This window comes from Polyodon spathula, chromosome 55 (assembly GCF_017654505.1).
Source record: "Polyodon spathula isolate WHYD16114869_AA chromosome 55, ASM1765450v1, whole genome shotgun sequence".
NCBI lineage: Eukaryota > Metazoa > Chordata > Actinopteri > Acipenseriformes > Polyodontidae > Polyodon > Polyodon spathula.
This window is the reverse complement of record NC_054588.1, coordinates 1,015,455-1,035,101: the sequence shown is the minus strand read 5'-3', so window position 1 is coordinate 1,035,101 and position 19,647 is coordinate 1,015,455. Positions and strand designations below refer to the sequence as shown.

Below are 19,647 nucleotides of genomic sequence, written 5' to 3'. Positions count from 1 at the left end.
AGTGCAATCAGCTGCCAGTTCTAGCGGGCTCTAATAGACGGTAGATGCCCGTTGGAAGGCTTTGGCACCAGCTGCGATTACACTTTAAAAATCAATCCGCACATGTGCTGGCTTCTTGTTCACTTGCTGTATTTTTAAGTGTAGCTCAATTCTATCGGACAGTAAACACGTAACAAAAAAAAGACACATGTATAAAACACGCAAGCTACAACCAATTACATAAAAACACTTATTTAAAAAAAAAAAAAAAGAAAAGGTTTTCAGTTCAGACTTAAGAATCCAGTGGTTCAACCTTTTTAATGTCAACTGGAGTTTCACAACAAGGAGCACAAGAGCAAAACGCTGTGGCTCGGGCTGACAAAAAAAAAATAATAAATAATAATAATAATAATTCGACTGGAGCTAGAGCTTTTTGGTGTTGTGCTCCTTGTTGTGAAACTCTATTCCATCCATACATATAAACAGAAAGATATGCATCTACCTATCTAGCTAGATCAGGGTATCCATTCACTTTTAAAATCCCCCCCCCCCAAATATCTTCCAGTGTAAATAAAACTCATACAGCAATTACTGTGAAGAGACCAGAGCTAAAGCAGTGTAAAACAGCACACTGATATGATTGGTTACAAAACCTACAGAGGAGAGAGACTCCGGAAACATTTCGTAAACCAGGCGTTTATTTAAGTACAAACCCAGAGAGGAGCTTATATTGTCAGATACACTGGGGCAACATTAATAAAACCACACACTCCTCTCCCTTGATAGTCCAGCTTCGCAAAACACCGAGAGGAAGTTTTTGCAAAGTGACAAAACACTAATTTGTATTAACGGACTACTTTGTTGATTAGAATACTTCAAGGGCTTTCCAACAACAAGGACTATTTTGTGGTTCAATCCTGCACAGTGTTTCGCTTGCAGGTGCTGTTCAGTGCATGGTGTGTGTAATCATTACTGTCAGGTGAAACACGGACATGCAACTCATCACAACAGACCTGCAACACCCCCACTGACGCACAGACAAACAGTGACAGGGGGAGGGAGGGAGAGAGAGAGAGAGGGAGGGAGAGAGAGAGAGCGCATACCTGCCACAGAATCCTCGTCAGCCTAAAACAAACAAACAAATGGCAGATTAATATAATTCACGCATAGCAAATAGTAAAACAACCCCAGAAAGACATCACCATTTGACATTTTTAATGTAACGAGAAGCTAATAACATTCAGAAGACCATACAAGCCCCTTCATGTATTATGCAATTCAAATACACTTCTACAGCGCTCTATGCATAGGCTTCCCTGCTGATTTCGAGTACTGTATACACAGAGTTACATAACAGAACATGGTTTGAAACTCACACTAGCCCTGCACTCAGCCCTGAGTTTCAGTTTAGTATTTATATTATTGATGGTAAATGTATATGGAAGGAACAATTCAGCATAGTGCAAATGTATTAGAACACCTCAAGATTTGCCATTTACATCCTTTATATAGCTACCTGTATGCATGAACACCTAGAAACAACAGGCACTCGTGTATGAACATGTTAGACCACTTTGTGCTTTAATTAGACATCTTAAATAACTTCTAAATACCAAGTTGCAGGTGCTGTTCAGTGCATGATGTGTGTAATCATTACTGTCAGGTGAAACACGGACATGCAACTCATCACAACAGACCTGCAACACCCCCACTGACCCCATTGTAACAGAACAGAGACAGAGAGAGAGAGAGAGAGAGAGAGAGAGAGACAGAGAGAGAGAGAGAGCATACCTGCCATCTGCATTAGTTTGGGAGTTCTAAAACAAAAAGAGAAAGAAATAAGCAATTAACTTCATTAGATAACATCACTGGGAGTTACATTTAATACTTTAATACTATTTAATGAGAGATTATAGTGGTAGTTCAGAATCCATCGCATGGACTGTTCAGTAATTGCTCTGTTTATTCCACAGGTAATGTTCAGATTATAAAATGGGTTTAAAACCATAAAAAAAGTTTATAAAAAATGAAAAATCAATTTACTACTGAACTAATCGTTTTTCTCTTTATATGTATGTCATCCTTGTTTATTTAAAAAATGTCTGGGACTATTTTTTTTAAAACATATTTACTCAGCGGAAAAGGTACCCTTAGAATCACTGCAGTTCAAGGTAACTCAAGGGTAAAAGTTTTTTTTTTTTTTTTTTTTTTAAAAAACAAGGATAACAATGTTAAAAATCATTTTCTAACCGTGACAGTGCCCTCTCGATGGCTCTACCGTGTGACAGTTGACCTTGACTTTCGTTAGCGCCTCGTCTTCAGCTCGGAACAACTCCCATCGCGGTCAGTTCACATGAGCCCTCATCGATGGGCCCTATCGCTTAAACAGCAGCCTTCACGCCATGATACCCCAGAGCGCTGTACAAAGATAATAAACGAAGAGCACTCACATATACAACACACGCCAGCTACAACCAACTACATTAAAAATAATAATTATATTTAAAAAAAGGTATTCAATTCAGACTTAAGAATCCAGTGTTTCAACCCGTTTAATGTCAACCGGAGTTTCACAACAGCAAAAAACTCTAGCTGACAAAAAAGAATAATTCATTTTGATTATTTTGTCTTACAGCATGCTTCAAGGGCTTTCCAACAAGGAGGTAAAAGCAGCAGGGACTACTCTGTGACTTATTTTCGCTTGCAGGTGCTGTTCAGTGCATGATGTGTGTAATCATTACTGTCAGGTGAAACACGGACATGCAACTCATCACAACAGACCTGCCAGCAATCTGAAATAACTCAACCTCGCTTGGGGCGTTACATTATACCCTGAAGGATCAATGCAATCTGATGGGCTACTGTTTATAAAAAAACCAAGTAAGTAAATTTCAGCTGAAAGGCTGAAGGCACAAGCCAACAAGATGGGTGGAAATAAGACTTGCATTGCATTCACACCCTGAGCTTTTCAGACAGGTAGGTACTACATATATACAATGTAGATACACAAATGTGAATTTAAAAAAGTGATGCATTTTTGGAGATAAATAGACCAATCTTAAGGTCTAATGAATTTGCACACTGCTGTACATGCAGAAACACATTATGTCCCACTTTTTAGTTTAAATTCACACCAACAATAAATTGCATCTGATGCTCCCTTTATAATTTTTTTGTTGTTTTTGTGTAACGCGTTGTTGCATTGTGTACGTTCCCCGGCTGGTGGTTTTATACAAAGAACGCAAACCCCTGCTTGTCTTCTGTTCTTGTAATACATCATACAGCAGAAAGGCACAATACTGAACACAGTTAAGACTCTCAGTAATATGAAATGGCGCCATTCCGCCCTGCTTGCATGAGACGAACGTGTGGTTCAGTATCAATTCCGATATGCGTCTGATCGAACAGTATTTTACATAATCGATACTAGCTCGTAAAACGCGGTACCCCAGAATGGAGATGCATCAGACAAACGGCTTACCTGTGTGCGTCGGGTTCCGTCGCAAGCGTGCGTTTTGAATGAAAATGTTATTAAAATAAAAACAGCGACGGCTACCTTCGACATAAAACAAACAAAAAAAAATACCTACATTTGATCCCTCTAGTCTTAAACAAAAATGCAATTTCTAACGAACAATTAAACAACGTGTCCCTGCATATCGAGTCCCACGCTTTACACTAGGTAGTATAATTAGTTTCCACATAAATGGAAACGCCCTTAATACTTCTCCTTGACTTAATTAGCTGCTACCAATGCATATGTGGATAACAATATACATTAATCGCCAAACTAAGTGTATTTACTACAGCGTCCTCCCAGCTCTCTTTCTTTCTTTCTTTTTCTCTCTTTTTCTCTCTCTCTCTCTCTCTCTCTCTCTCTCTCGCCTGCAATGGCAATGTGCGCTCTTCTCAAACCATGTGGTCCCTGCAGGAGGTGGCGATAACCACTTCCGGGTACAAACTCATTAACTAAAAGTGAATATTTATTAATGGTGCGATATTTATCTTCCTGTTAGTCCAAACTATTTAATATTTTCTACTTTTAGAAATAATAAATATATGCAAATAATAAAAGTACACCTGTTAGTAGTCATAGCCAAGCATGGCTGCACCACATGTGAATTGTCTCGTTTTGTGACGCAGCAGTGGCCATGTGCAAGTCTGGAGCTACTGGTTTATAAGTCATTGTTTGTTAAGGTCCGTTGTTTAAATGATTATCCTCTTTTGATCGGTATTAAAATGATATGTCAGATATACCCGGATGTGGCACTTTCAAGATTAAAAAATAAAAAAATAAATAATAACTAGTCATGGTCCAGGAAGTTAAACAGAATATTAATTATTAAACACATAATCAGAATGAATTAATTCATATATTACGCAGTCGCATCTGTAGACAGGCACAGCACAAAGGAATATCTGCTAGAAAGTGTCCTGAGGGCATCTGATGATTTGTGTTGGGTTATGATTAGGTATTGGGTTAGGGTTGGGTTTAGGACGGGGGTTGCTTAATGTTGGGGTTGTGGCTGGGGTTGGGTTAGGGTCAGACTGACTTGATTTCGTAGAGTTGCCGGGCTCTGGTAGTGAAAGGTGGGAGCACTAGAATAGTCTGAACTAGAATCGTCTGCACCATAATCATCTGCACTAGATTAATATGCACTAGAATCATCTGCACTAGATTCATATGCACTAGATTCATATGCACTAGAATCATCTGCACTAGATTCATATGCACTAGAATCATCTGCACTAGATTCATATGCACTAGAATCATCTGCACTAGATTCATATGCACTAGAATCATCTGCACTAGATTCATATGCACTAGAATCGTCTGCGCTAGATTCATATGCACTAGAATCGTCTGCACTAGATTCATATGCACTAGAATCGTCTGCACTAGATTCATATGCACTAGAATCATCTGCACTAGATTCATATGCACTAGAATCGTCTGCGCTAGATTCATATGCACTAGAATCGTCTCTAGATTCATATGCTAGATCTGCGCTAGATTCATATGCACTAGAATCGTCTGCGCTAGATTCATATGCACTAGAATCGTCTGCACTAGATTCATATGCACTAGATTCATATGCACTAGAATCGTCTGCACTAGATTCATATGCACTAGAATCGTCTGCACTAGAATCGTCTGCGCTAGATTCATATAGAATCGTCTGCACTAGATTCATATGCACCAGAATCGTCTGCACTAGATTCATATGCACCAGAATCGTCTGCGCTAGATTCATATGCACTAGAATCGTCTGCACTAGATTCATATGCACCAGAATCGTCTGCGCTAGATTCATATGCACCAGAATCGTCTGCGCTAGATTCATATGCACTAGAATCGTCTGCGCTAGATTCATATGCATGCACTAGAATCGTCTGCGCTAGATTCATATGCACTAGAATCGTCTGCACTAGATTCATATGCACCAGAATCGTCTGCGCTAGATTCATATGCACCAGAATCGTCTGCACTAGATTCATATGCACTAGAATCGTCTGCACTAGATTCATATGCACCAGAATCGTCTGCGCTAGATTCATATGCACCAGAATCGTCTGCGCTAGATTCATATGCACCAGAATCGTCTGCGCTAGATTCATATGCACCAGAATCATCTGCACCAGAATCGTCTGCGCTAGATTCATATGCACCAGAATCATCTGCACCAGAATCGTCTGCGCTAGATTCATATGCACCAGAATCACCTGCTGTACTTGACTTGGTGGGAAACTTTCTGACATATATTTCTTTACGCTGCGTAATGACGCACTCACCTACTGCGCATGCGTGCTGTAAAGTACGGTCAGCCTAGCAGACAAACTTAGTAATTACAAAACAGAGCGAAAACTCGAGATGTGGTTGTGAGTTGTAAACAGGAATATTATCGCGTTGGAAGAACAGAGTCTAAAATTCACCACTTTTCTTTATAATCAACACCTGACGTCATGAAAATAGTAGTGGGTAAGGGTTCGTATTTATTGCATGAAATATACTGTATTATATTACTGTAAAATCAAAAGTTACACAACGTGTTTTAAACTGGGGGAGGGTTGATTCAAGCAGGGCACGTCATCTGCGGCTTTGGTTTTATTATTCAGCCACGTAACGTTGTTACCTGGAATAAACGGTCAGTTTTGAAGGTCGAAGCCTTTACAGCGCCGCGCTGCCAAATTACTGCAGTGGGCTACGCATGCATTATGTATACAGTAACCTGGAGGCGCGATTCTTGTTTTCATAACGCATGGTATAACTTGTTTCATAACGAAAACGTTGGTGATCATGACGTTTTCCAGAGCGCAAAACCCGGGACGTGACATTTCTGTTTTTTTCTTCAATTCATTAAAGTTGTAGCAACTCTGATTGAAGCAATTGAAATAAGTATATAATAACACAGTCATACTATTTTCATAATTTGAACATGAAAACAGTGTGTGTGTGTGTGTGTGTTATATGCTGCGGTGATCCAAACGCAATAGGGTATAAAAGCCTTAAAGGCTAACTAATGGTGACCTTTAATGTAACGGTTTATTATTGTTATTTTTGTATCAAAGTAAAGTTTGCTGAGCACACTGCTACAGTTTTGTAAAGAGAACAAAAAATGAATACAAAATAGCAAAACCGGGATGATGTCATACTTTTACGGTTTCCGACAGGGAAATCAGGCTGAAAACTGGCACAGTCCCACTTTTCCCAGGATGTACAGATAGTATAGAATGGGAAATGACAAAATCGACTAATGGAAATTTGATAAGTACCATTTAAGACCTAGATGGCATTATGTCTATTAAAATAAATAGGTTAGTTGTTTTCTTTTTGTTTTTGTCTGATTGACAGGTGAGAATTTATGTGTATTACATTGTATATTAGGAGATCACTTTTGACTTTCACCCTAAAAAAAACCAAATACAGTGCCTCACTATTAATACACCCCCTTGCTGTTTGTTTCTTCAGGCGGCGGATCTGGTTTTGTCGGGAGAACATTGACGCAGCTTTTAAGAAACAGGGGTCACGATGTCACAGTGATCTCACGCCAGCCCGGACCCGGGCGCATTACATGGGTACAGAAACGACTCCCCTTGTTTGGGTTTCATTTGTTATGTGCGTTTGAGGCATGCTGCGTTTTGTTGAGTTCACTTGAACATGCACATCGTTTCCACCGGGGAAAAAAAAAAAAAAAAAGCTTATTTCACGGCATTTGGCGATCTAAAGATATGTTTTTATTTAGTTTGATCGTTCACTGATGGTGAACTAGAATGCAAGAAAAAAAATAAATAAAAAAATATTCTACAATTTAGCATTGTAAGCACTTCAGTATTTCAGAACATTTGCTGTATAATTACTCTAGAGAAACGACCAGGGTCAAATTTTGAATGTGACAACGCTGTTTGTTTTTGTTTTTCTGCTTTAATACATGTAGGTTTGATCTTAAAATACGCGTTTAAAGACCATGCAATGTAAAAAAAAATTAAAAATTCCTGTGTTCCAGGATGAGTTGTCATCAAAAGGCCTCCCACCATGTGATGGCGCTGTGAACCTGGCAGGGGAGAATGTCCTGAACCCTTTGCGATGGTACGTATAATATATCGACACAGACTCTGTGGTACAAACAGATACACCAACATGCTTTCAGACATTTGGGGGTCTAGTTGGTGCAGACAGAGGGCTAATTCACTAGCCTCTAGTTGTGATGAAACTTGGTAATGACAATGAGAGATCAGAGTATAGGGATATACAGCGCCTGTCTGTATTTTACTGGAATTTCGGCTTTATTTTTGTGTTTGGTGCAGGTGGAACGAAGAATACAAAAAGGACTTGTTCTCAAGTAGAATCAGCACTACAAGGACATTAGTTGAAGCGATAGCCGCTGCTGAAAAGCCACCTCAATCCTGGGTCCTTGTAACTGGAGTAGGTAAATATCTCAGGCACTGTACAAGTCTTCTCAGTCCTGGGTCCTTTTTACTTTTTAGCCTCATTCTTGCGCAGGTTGAGTCATGTGTCCTGTTTCCACTGCCTGTCACTCGCGGCTGCAGCTCCCCACGGCAACAAAACAGTGTAAAAATAAATAACTGAGTCATTTATCTGGGTTCAAATAAGAAATGGCTGCTGATTTTTATTGCTTGATTCATGCATGGGATAGTTTTGTTAAGCATCACTGTCTTCTGCCCTCTTTTAGGTTATTACAAGCCCAGTCAGACAGCTGAATACACAGAGATGAGTGAGGGCGGGGATTTTGATTTGCTGTCCCGTCTCGTGATGGAGTGGGAAGCTGCAGGCAGATTGCCGGGAGACAAGGCCACAGGGACGCGGCAGGTCGTGGTGAGAGCTGGTAAGCTACCGACGGGTGTCTGAAGATGACCAATCACTATGGCAGTCTGTTTAACCAGTCAGATTACGCCATTTCCCTTAGAGTATGTGTCATGCTTTTGATTTCTATAGGGCAGGGGTTCCCCGCACCACAGCAATTTCACACAGCTGTTCAGGCGTGAAGGTTCAGAGGAGCATCCTCCGATCCCACGACCGAGCCAGCTTCCGCTTCTACACCCAGGAACGCCAGTGGATGTCGGCGAGCTAGCACTCTCTGGAGGACAAAGGTCAGCCCTGCAGGTGTCCGCTCTGAGCTGACTGGGCGCCTGGACAGCAGGGTCTTTGCCGGTTTTGTGTCCCTAACCCACGGGAGCACCAGAGCCAGTGTGATGCTTTCTCCTGAATCCCAAGTTATGACCGGCTTCACACAGCCAGCAAATACAGGGACCCCTGTCTTTACATTAACACAAATTTGGTTTCTCAATAGGTGCGGTTCTTGGCAAAGACGGAGGTGCCATTCAGCAAATGATCTGGCCCTTCTGGCTCGGACTCGGTGGTACCCTTGGTTCCGGCTGCCAGCCTTTCCCGTGGATTCACGTGGCTGATGTGGCCGGCATCATCACCCATGCTTTAGAGTCTGGCACTGGCATGGTCAGCGGTGTATTGAATGGCGTGGCACCAGCTGATGATACAAACGCCACCTTCACCAAGGCCCTGGGCTCAGCTCTCAGACGCCCGACGCTTTTCCCGGTGCCAGCCTTCGTGGTCACTACCCTCCTGGGCAGCGAGCGAGCGGTCATCTTGCTCCAGGGACAGAGGGTCATACCAAAACGGACACTGGAGTCAGGCTATGTGTTTAAGTATCCAGATCTGCAGTCCGCGTTGAAGAATATCGTGTCTTAAAAATTAAAAACCATACTTAATAAAGCTGGCTGTATCAAATAGATCACTTTGGCTTAAACCCACCTATCAAAATGCACTAGAACAGGCTTGAACCTTTTTTTCAATGATCATTTTTCTGGGGCTCGCAAAATAGCCTGCATTGAGAAATACATGGTCTAAAGGAGCAATCCTAGATAAAACTAACCAGGGTCTGTGAACCCACACATATGTCTAGCTCTACATTTATCACAATATTCAAAGCGACTGTAGCAATCAAAATCATTTCTAAATCTTACCTGCATCCCCATTAGCTAAGTAGGTCTCAGTTTAGCAAACTGTAATAAAGCCCAGTGAAAGCATTGTAAAGCACAGGGAAGCACTGTAAAGCACAGAGATGTATGGTAAAGCATAGGTAAGTATTATAAAGCACAGATAGGTCTGGTAAAGCATAGGAAAGCATTGTAAAGCACAGAGAGGTCTGGTAAAGCATAGGGAAGCATTGTAAAGCACAGAGAGGTCTGGTAAAGCATAGGGAAGCATTGTAAAGCACAGAGAGGTCTGGTAAAGCATAGGAAAGCATTGTAAAGCACAGAGAGGTCTGGTAAAGCATAGGGAAGCATTGTAAAGCACAGAGAGGTCTGGTAAAGCATAGGAAAGCATTGTAAAGCACAGAGAGGTCTGGTAAAGCATAGGGAAGCATTGTAAAGCACAGAGAGGTCTGGTAAAGCACAGGGAAGCATTGTAAAGCACAGAGAGGTCTGGTAAAGCATAGGAAAGCATTGTAAAGCACAGAGAGGTCTGGTAAAGCATAGGGAAGCATTGTAAAGCACAGAGAGGTCTGGTAAAGCATAGGAAAGCATTGTAAAGCACAGAGAGGTCTGGTAAAGCATAGGGAAGCATTGTAAAGCACAGAGAGGTCTGGTAAAGCACAGGGAAGCATTGTAAAGCACAGAGAGGTCTGGTAAAGCATAGGGAAGCATTGTAAAGCACAGAGAGGTCTGGTAAAGCATAGGGAAGCATTGTAAAGCACAGAGAGGTCTGGTAAAGCATAGGGAAGCATTGTAAAGCACAGAGAGGTCTGGTAAAGCACAGGGAAGCATTGTAAAGCACAGAGAGGTCTGGTAAAGCATAGGGAAGCATTGTAAAGCACAGAGAGGTCTGGTAAAGCACAGGGAAGCATTGTAAAGCACAGAGAGGTCTGGTAAAGCACAGGGAAGCATTGTAAAGCACAGAGAGGTCTGGTAAAGCACAGGGAAGCATTGTAAAGCACAGAGAGGTCTGGTAAAGCATAGGGAAGCATTGTAAAGCACAGAGAGGTCTGGTAAAGCATAGGGAAGCATTGTAAAGCACAGAGAGGTCTGGTAAAGCATAGGGAAGCATTGTAAAGCACAGAGAGGTCTGGTAAAGCATAGGGAAGCATTGTAAAGCACAGAGAGGTCTGGTAAAGCACAGGGAAGCATTAAGCTGGAAAGAAAATGCTGTTGTGATTATAAAATAGAAAAGCTCTTTTGTAAATCAAACAGTAAGATTGTTTTTTGGCAGTTATGACAGCCCATATTTGCTCAGTTATTTTGTCAGTTCCTCGTAATTGCACTGTGCACTGACCACAGTCATGGTTTATCATGTATTTCATTTAATTTAATTTGTGTTTAATATGCTTTGCCGTAGTTCTTTGGGCTTTACAGTGCTATCTGTGCTTTACTTCATTGGGGGCATACACGTTGCTAAGCTAGGGGGAGATTCTGATAAGGATTAATTTATCGTGGGTTTGAAGAAAGCTCCAGGTTTAGGAATACTCTTGAGAAAATGCAACAAGCATTTCATATTTGACAATGTTGAAGGCTTGGATTTATTCGTTGTTATTTGTGTACTGTAGGTTTTATTTGTTTTGATGAAGATATTTAACACCTGAATTCAACATTCTCTCTTAACATTATTATTATTATTATTATTATTATTATTATTATTATTATTATTATTATTATTATTATTATCTATGACATAAGTACAGTCTGCATTTGCAGTAAATGGAATATCTTGTCCATTTAATTAAACTAGTTTGATGGGGTCAATAGATCATACAACAATGGTTTGGACAAAAAAATAAATAAATAATACTATTTAAAAAACACGAAAGTTTGAGAGAGAGAGAGAGAGAGAGAGAGAGAGAGAGTTTTCTGTGTAATAAACGCCTTAATTTGTAAGGCAAGGAGTTAATATAGGTATTTAAAATTTAAAATAATAAATACATTTTTAAAAAGATACTACCAGAAGTGGGGTTCGAACCCACGCGGACATACGTCCATTGGATCTTAAGTCCAACGCCTTAACCACTCGGCCATCCTGGTTATATACTTAAAAATACAACAATTTTTGATACATTGTAACATGTAAACTTGGCTAACGTCTTACGAAGACTACCAATAGTAATAACAACGACTACAGTATAAAACACATTTTATTATTAATTAATTAAAAAAAAGAAAGAAAAAGCAAGTATCCGATGGGATTCGTACCCCTTGAAAGAGGACCCCAAAGGGCTCTGAGGGCACCGCCTTACGCACGTAACCAGCTGACCCATACAAGCAGCAGTGTTGGAAATGGCATGACGTTTTGTACGAATCTGATGACTGTATATTCAGAAACGCTTGCTGAAAAGGACAAAACCGCAAGGGGCAGCACAGAGCGTTGCTTGTTTAATGTTGAACGGTATTTAATGTTTCTCCGCTGAATGTAACTTTCTATGGAGGAATTTCACTGCCAGCAATCAACAATTGGGTTAGCCAGTGGTGGGCATCAACACCATTGGCTAATCATCAGCCAAATTGAGTGGTTGGTAACGCCCACTAGCTGTGATTGACAGAAGCAGTTTTGGCACACTGTCACATCGTAACGCAATCAACAAAGCAGAAAGGGAAATGGAGAGAGTGACATGTGAAAAGCAAGTGACAAAAGTGAAATTAATAAACAAATAAACAAATACATCAAAGGGAAATAATAGATAAATAAATGTCCATGTATTTGTTTATTTTTTTCTACATGTATGTATTTTTTCTTAATTTTGGCATGGAATATCATCCATGCGCAACGCAGCAATATTCTCAATTGCCTGATTTATACAAAGGCCCCTACTACGGAATCGCAGTCTATCACGACTAGAGGCGGGTCATATCTCCCGTTGCAATTGGTCGTCAAATATTATGCACGGCCACGCTATAACACCGGGAATAGCTGCAGTGTTATCCAGGGATCAAGCAAGGTGCGGTTGAACCCCAATGTGTGTGGCGACATCATTGGTACCTCTGTGTAAAATTATAAAGTCAAGGCTACAAAAAGCGCAGAACGCGTGGTTTTCACTATTGCTGCGCAGAATATTGTCGACACGACAGGATGACTTTAAGAAGGGCATTGACAAATCGATATATCGAACCCAATGATTGGCAAACAAACCACAAGATTGTCCATGAAATAAAATAGAGATTATTACTATTATATGGGCATTAGCAGGGGCGTTATTCATTGTGTTTTGTTCAAAGGCGTTTGTGACATGCACCACTGATAGGGTTACGTCAAACTCGATTGACTCATCCCTCGCCCGTTTCCGATCCGCTTGTGACGAGCACAGAGAACAGACTGGATAAATATAAACCGCATCTGATTATTTGCGAGTTGACACAGTATAGTTGAAGGCGAGGTGATATCACGTGACAGCCGTCTGCTTGAGAAATTTAACAAGTATCCTTTCAAAGGTAGGTTATTATTAGTAGTAGTAGTAGTAGTAATGTTAAAAAAGTCCACTTGTAACGATGCTTTAATATTCAAAACGTTTGTCTATTTGAATAACTTTTTGATTTGCTCAACTATAACACTGCCCTTAATTGCCTCTCTGGTTTATTCTTATCTGGTTTAACCTTTCTAGTCAAATGTAAGCCTTCGATGTTGCAGGTGTGTTTTATTATTATTATTATTATTATTATTATTATTATTATTATTATTATTATTATTATTGTTGTTGTTGTTGTTGTTGTTGTTAATATAATAATAATAATAATATGTTAATAATAAATTGGGAAGGATAAAAGCCCATCAACCCTCGTTTCTTGTTAGCACAACATTCTCCTCTACTGGACAGAGTACATCATCTGATCTAAAAGCACAGACTCTACTCTTTTAAAATGTTCCCGGTGTTTTAGACTACTTCACCTGGCCGGCTATTACATGCATTTCTAACTCTTTGTGTGAAACAGGGCTTCCTGCCTTCTGTTCTAAAACCTCTACTCACCTTCCATTGGACACCCTCGTTCTTCTGTCTGTGCTAAACCTGAAGTCGTGTCTTGGGTAAACTCTGTCTAGATCATTTATGATTTTATGGACTTCAACAAGTCCCTTTCCTGTTCGTTTTTCTAGGCTGAAGAGATTGAATTATTTTAGTAGTATTATTAGTAGTCCTATATTGAATAAATACATAACAATCAGATCACTATTTGTATGTATTTAATAATTATTACCAAATCTGTTTCGATTTTAAAGGTACTATAACTAGGTCTTGGAGTTTGTCACGGAAAATTTGGGCATAAATCACTTAGCAGTCACGGTCAATGCGTTAAAAATCACAGAGAAAATGAAAGAGGGAGAATAAAGTCGCTGGTATAAAAAAAAAAAAATAAAATAGTGACTAATTAACAGTAGCATTTATAATCGCTGAACTAAGCCGAGAATAAAGACGCAAACAGGGGAAAGGGTAAGAGACGGCAAGCGTAAAACACTGGGGGCGAGAAATACACACCAGGATAACAAAGAGGGTGTGGGGCTGACAAGACACACACACACACACATATATATATATATGCGGGCATTGAATTTATGAACTGTTAACATAACTTTCAAAAAGTATTTCATCAAAGTGCTTAGTTTGATTTTTTTTTTTTTTAAATGTGAAATTTAATGTTAACGAGAAACACTTTCCAATAAAATCACATACAGATTGAATAGAATTTATTGCCATTGCCGCAAGACACCCACATCAGCAAAAAATCGCAGACACTAGCGAAAGTAACGGAATCTGTGACAACCGCGACCACAGTGACTAACTCCAAGCCCTAACTAAAGCACGCATTGCAGTTATACATAGAATTCACCTCTAGGTGGTGCTGTCCTGCTGTGAAAACTAAACCAGCCCAGTGCATTGAATACATATGATACCCCTTGTCTGCTGAGGCCCTTTGATGCTCTGTGCTACAAGAATTCTGTGATTTTGGGAGTCAGCTGTTTTACACCAAAGTTAAAATATGTTCCATTTAAGATAACCAGGGCAAACTATTTTTTTTTCTCACATTCTAAACTTTCAATTGATGACAATTTTGGGTGGATTTTAATCATGTGACAACAAAAACACAGCTATTATTGTATGCAAAATGAAATATTTCCATAAAATGCATTATATCTATTTTCACATAAGATTTTAGAGACTTTTAAGCTGCTCAATTTGCCTGTGCCTATGATTTTAGAAATGGGTAACATAACATCTCCAGTCAATGGTTTGTTACCCATAATCCTTCTAGAGCCCAAGATAAGAGGTCTGGCTGAGAGGGACAGCGTGGACAGTGGTACCGTGTATTCTCTGTATGCTCTTGCAGGAACATGCACAGCACCTTTTCCGAGGATAGGCTTCTCTCCCAGTCCATGGCGGTGTTTGAATAAACGTGTGTTCACTAAGCCTTGCCATAGTCTCTGGTACTCCTTGTCTATCAAGCAAAAAGCTGGAGATCACAGATTTCTGAAATTCAAGAAATGCAAGCTGAGGCTCTGGTGCCATACTTGGGCACACTACGTAAGATCACGTTCATGCCAAGCTTCCTATACCATGCCGTGGTCTTCCTTACAGCTCCAGGACCCTCCCCTTGAAAAGCAGGAGGGACTCATCCACTGATATGTTTTGGCCAGGTGTATATAGCTCTTTAATTTTCGTTGCAAGTGATCTAGTATTGGTTGTAGTTTGAGGAGTTTGTCAAACTGAGGATGGTCCCTCGGGAGAACCTTAGCCTTGTCATTGTAGTGTAAAAACTTTAAACTGGAATCTGTCCTGGCACATTGTGAAAGGAAAAATTGGCACAGTGTGTATTGGGTTGGTGGACCAATATAAATCCATTCTAGGTTAATCCCCTACTCCATGAGAAAAGATACAGCCCCAAACTTGTTCATATAAATTGCATTAGTGGGGATCCACTTGCACACCCTAGAATGTGGATCCTGGTTGCTCCTGTGCGGTGTCAGATATTGCTCACTATACAGATTAGCTTGGGTTTCATCAAACTGTCATCAGAGATGAACAACGGGAAGACATGAATTGGGGTAAATCCAGTTGTGTTCACTCTGGTACCTGTTGTGCCAGAAAAAGGGGGTATTTGGGGCTGGGATGTTAGGGGGATCCCGTGGTGGAATAGCTGGAATCTTCCACCCTCAGCCCAGGCCCAGCTCATGTACTGGGTTAATGCAGGGGCTCAGGTTCAGTCTTCATAGACTCCACTTCATGGCCACTGCTGGTCCCCTCACTGGAGGAAGTGCCACTTGGCTCATATTCACTACTAGAGTCATCTAGCACAAAATTCCTTTCTGAGCCAGACTCCGCTAGGAGGTTAGCGACAGCCGCTGCACTGAGCTTCCTTCTTGCCATTTTCTTCCCAAAATAATCGATTTAAATCCAAATTAAAAAAAAATGCAATAATAAAATTAGATCTAACACAATTACGTATGTTGTAAGGGTAGTGGAGATAATTAAATAAATACAAAATATCTAGATCTATCTCTCTCTCTCTCTCTCTCTCTCTCTCTATATATATATATATATATATATATATATATATATATATATATATATATATATAGAGAGAGAGAGAGAGAGAGAGAGAGAGAACAGGAAAAAATCAGCTGAAATAATTATATTTGAAGCCACATCATAGAGTATCTTTGGCAACATGTTCCAAGTGCCTCCCCGCACACATGAGAAGTTTCAATAATGTCGATATGACAACCTCAGAAGTAGGAGGGTCTCTCTGTATCGTCACATCAACTAAAGAGAATGCAGAACAGTGCAGAGAAATGCAGTCGCTTCAAAGCTAATTGCACGAAAACACAACCTGGCAACACAGCTCCTTATTGATCCTCATTGCAGAGAAACAAAAGTTGCACACAGATTGTTTTAACTTTGTCCTGGATGCATCATAGTGCTGGTCAGCACTAGCATTCAAACAGACTGTAAATTAGGTCTAACAACTGTGTCACATGAAGGTATTTTATCACACTAACACAATGAAATTAGAAACACCGGCCACATATTATCTGGAAAAGCTTCTCGAGGATCGATCCAGAGTGAAAAAAATAGCAATCCAGCATTTTTTAAACACATTTTTTTAATTAGGACATAATCTTTACATTAGGCAGCACTGAGCGAGAGTTTTTGAGGATGTAGCAATTATGTTAGGCGGCATAGAAGTAGTTATAAAATAAAGATTGATTGATTGATTGGTTAAGAAAAGTCAACAATCTGTGTGGACTGCTAATGAAGGACTACAACAAAAACACTTTAAATTTAACACAAACTGGGCCATGTTTTGAGAACATGTATTCTAGTAATGGACTCCTATTTTTGACGTCTGCATCAAGAAAATGTGATATCTGAATTGAAGAAAACGTTTATCTTTGTTTCTCTCCTTCCTTTCACAGGATCTTCATTCCCAACTGTTTTCCAGACCAGCGCCAAACAATGAATTTCTCTTCTCCCTTTCCCTCCCTGCCCCCTCCACCTCCTTCCTCCTCCCCTGGCCTCTCTCAAATCCTGAGCACTGTCATCCTGACTTTGGCATTTGTTCTGGGTTTCCCGGGGAACTTGTTTGTGGTGTGGACAGTGTTGTGTCGTGTGCCCCACCGGTCCGTTACCTGCCTGCTGGTCTTGAATCTGGCTGCAGCAGATGCCCTGGTTTTGCTCAGCGCTCCCTTCTTCATACGTTACATTGTGGGAGGGCAGGGCTGGGAGTTTGGGCCTGTCTTCTGCAAGCTGGTTCATTACCTCTGCAGTGTCAATATGTACGCCTCCATCTTCCTCATCACTGGAATGAGCCTCGACCGCTTCCTGGCCGTGTCCCGCCCCTTGCTGTCCCAGCAGCTGCGCACCAAGAGGGCCCTGCTCAAGATTCTACTGGTCATCTGGAGCCTGGCATTCCTCTTCGCAATTCCTATGCCCTTTTACCGCAGGTGAGCGTTTATAAGAGGAGATAGCAGGTGTCTTTGTAAGAGTGGAGACTGTCTTTCTGAAGAGAAGAGATAGGGTCCCAATATTTTTTTTTAAGAAAGGACAGTATTTGAATATATGTATTATAAAGAGGAATATAGATAGACAGGACACAGGAAAGGAGACACTTCCTCACACAGAGAATGGTGAAATATGGAATGGGTTACCTAGTCATGTACTTGAGGCAGAATCATTTGGATCCTTTATGATCCAGCTGGACAAGGTTTTGAGATCAATCATCTTGGCAGATTAGATTGGCAGAATGACCACACATTGTTGTAAATTATGAATGACCACTTGTCTTCCGAAGAGAACATTTTAATATCCGCAGGCATAAGAGAGACTGGCCTCTTGATAAGGAGATATAGGGTCACTGTACTGTGGTGATGGAGGAGAGAGGAATCCCATGTCTTTCCTTCATGCAATTCTAAGCTGACCAGAAGTGTAGCATTGAAGTACCTGCAAGGAGAGTTAGATAAATACTCTTCACTAACAGCTTAAAATAAAATACTATTAAAAATCTCCCTTTACCATGATGTGTGTGTTTTTCATATACCAAAAACTTAGACCCACAATATGACAGCAAATATATATTAGGTAAGATTTACTGGAAGTATTTTGTTAGCACCATGGACTTTAAACTGGAAAATTGAAAAGTTAAAAAAAATTAGTTACTAACCAACTAGTATTTTCTTTTTCTTCTTTTTTTACTCCAGAGTTTTCCCAAAAAAAGGATTGTTTTACTGCATTCCGTTCCACAGCGATCCAAAGCACATAGTTTTCCAATACCTGATTGAGACCCTCTTTGGTTTTCTGATTCCATTCGCCGTCATCATTGTCTGCTACATTCAGGTTGGCATTCGCTTACACGGGGCCAAATTCAACAAACGAAGGCGGTCAGGACGACTCATCCTTATCATCATAGCTGCCTTTGCAGTTTTCTGGTTGCCCTACCACATTGTGAACCTGATCCAGGTTTTGGGTGTTTTAGCTGGGGAAGAATCACTCAAGAATGCCCTCCTGGACGTTGGGAAAGCTGGAAGGCCTATCGTGACGGCTTTCACATTCTTTAGCAGCAGCATCAATCCTATTCTCTATGTCTTTGCCGGGAGTTCCCATATCCGCAGCGCCGGCTTGAATTTCATGGCCAAGCTGTTGGAGGGGTCTCATTCCGAAAGGTCGGGATCCAGTCGTGTTTCCCATTCGATCAAAATGATCCAAAATGAGTCCCTGATGGAAAAGCTACCAGAGACGAAACTGCTACAGGCATAAAATATTTGACTGCAGGACAGTTTCATTAGAAAAAAACATTTATTGATCTATTGACCCCGTTAATTGACGTTAAAATATGCAACCTCGCTACAGTCATTGTACAACCTGCGAAATAAAACTTCTATGTAAGATTGGATTTAAGGTTCCTAGCCTCAGTGCTCAGCACATGACTTGAATCTGAAGAAGCATATGATTGTAAAAAGTGGACTAAACTGTTTGGGTGATGTAAAAAAAAAAAGTCCTTATTAACATATATATGTACACCCCATTCATTGATGGCTTTCTTAATTAAAATTGTAAATTATATCATTTTAAATTAACCAATGTTGTTGTTGTTTTTGCTTTTCTTGTTTTCATCCTGTCTGGCAACTCATAATGTACTGCATATGAAAACTTCTGGCTTGTGAGGCTGGATTTAAAAAATTATAATATAGAGGGGTGGCTAAGCATTGTATCACATGTTCTACAGAAAGGGCATTACAGGGTTAATTGGTTGGCAGTACTATGGTAGTTATATTTTCAGTGTTATCTATTGCGTGAAGGAGGAGTTCTAAAGAGAGGTTTAACACCCTGTGACAGGACAGCGTTGCAGGCCAAGATGGTACTAGCAGAGAATGAGACTCAGAAAAAAGGGGAGCTGCAGTTTAAGTGCTGCTTAAATCAACACAAAAACAATCATCAAAAACAGAAAACAACAAGGCAGACGGGACAAAACAAAAGTCTAAACAAAATACAAAACTGTTCAGGCTGGGCAGAGGCTTCACTGAACTTTAATTAAAAAAATGCAGGAACACAGTAACAAAACCCCTTACCAAACACCACCACCTCTTCCTCTTTCTCTTCCTCTTCCTCATCCTCTTCCTCTTCCTCCTCCTCCTCCTCCTCTTCCACCTCCTCCACCTCC

General features: G+C 40.4%; 2 protein-coding genes, 2 long non-coding RNA genes and 1 other non-coding gene across 5 annotated transcripts; 3 read left to right on the top strand and 2 right to left on the bottom strand.

Moving 5' to 3' along the window:
- Positions 1-354: 354 nt before the first annotated feature.
- On the bottom strand, positions 355-3,813 carry LOC121307430. Its single transcript, XR_005948329.1, has 4 exons — positions 3,461-3,813; positions 2,230-2,397; positions 1,771-1,796; positions 355-1,104 (listed from the first exon to the last, which is right to left on the bottom strand). It is a non-coding gene; the product is annotated as an uncharacterized LOC121307430 (long non-coding RNA).
- Positions 1,111-2,967, top strand: LOC121307434. Its single transcript, XR_005948333.1, has 2 exons — positions 1,111-1,602; positions 2,687-2,967. It is a non-coding gene; the product is annotated as an uncharacterized LOC121307434 (long non-coding RNA).
- Positions 3,814-5,807: 1,994 nt separating the features above from the next.
- On the top strand, positions 5,808-9,229 carry sdr39u1 (short chain dehydrogenase/reductase family 39U, member 1). The gene is made up of 6 exons (XM_041239604.1): positions 5,808-5,959; positions 6,950-7,056; positions 7,485-7,567; positions 7,786-7,907; positions 8,172-8,324; positions 8,790-9,229. The coding sequence occupies exons 1-6, from the start codon at positions 5,944-5,946 to the stop codon at positions 9,203-9,205; spliced, it is 897 nt and encodes a 298-aa protein (XP_041095538.1). The 5' UTR covers positions 5,808-5,943; the 3' UTR covers positions 9,206-9,229.
- A 2,220-nt stretch (positions 9,230-11,449) lies between these two features.
- On the bottom strand, positions 11,450-11,532 carry trnal-uaa. Its single transcript has one exon. It is a non-coding gene; the product is annotated as a tRNA-Leu (tRNA).
- A 674-nt stretch (positions 11,533-12,206) lies between these two features.
- LOC121307388 (leukotriene B4 receptor 1-like) lies at positions 12,207-19,063 on the top strand. Its single transcript, XM_041239594.1, has 3 exons — positions 12,207-12,933; positions 16,907-17,434; positions 18,188-19,063. The coding sequence occupies exons 2-3, from the start codon at positions 16,947-16,949 to the stop codon at positions 18,741-18,743; spliced, it is 1,044 nt and encodes a 347-aa protein (XP_041095528.1). The 5' UTR covers positions 12,207-12,933; positions 16,907-16,946; the 3' UTR covers positions 18,744-19,063.
- The last annotated feature ends 584 nt before the right edge of the window (positions 19,064-19,647 follow it).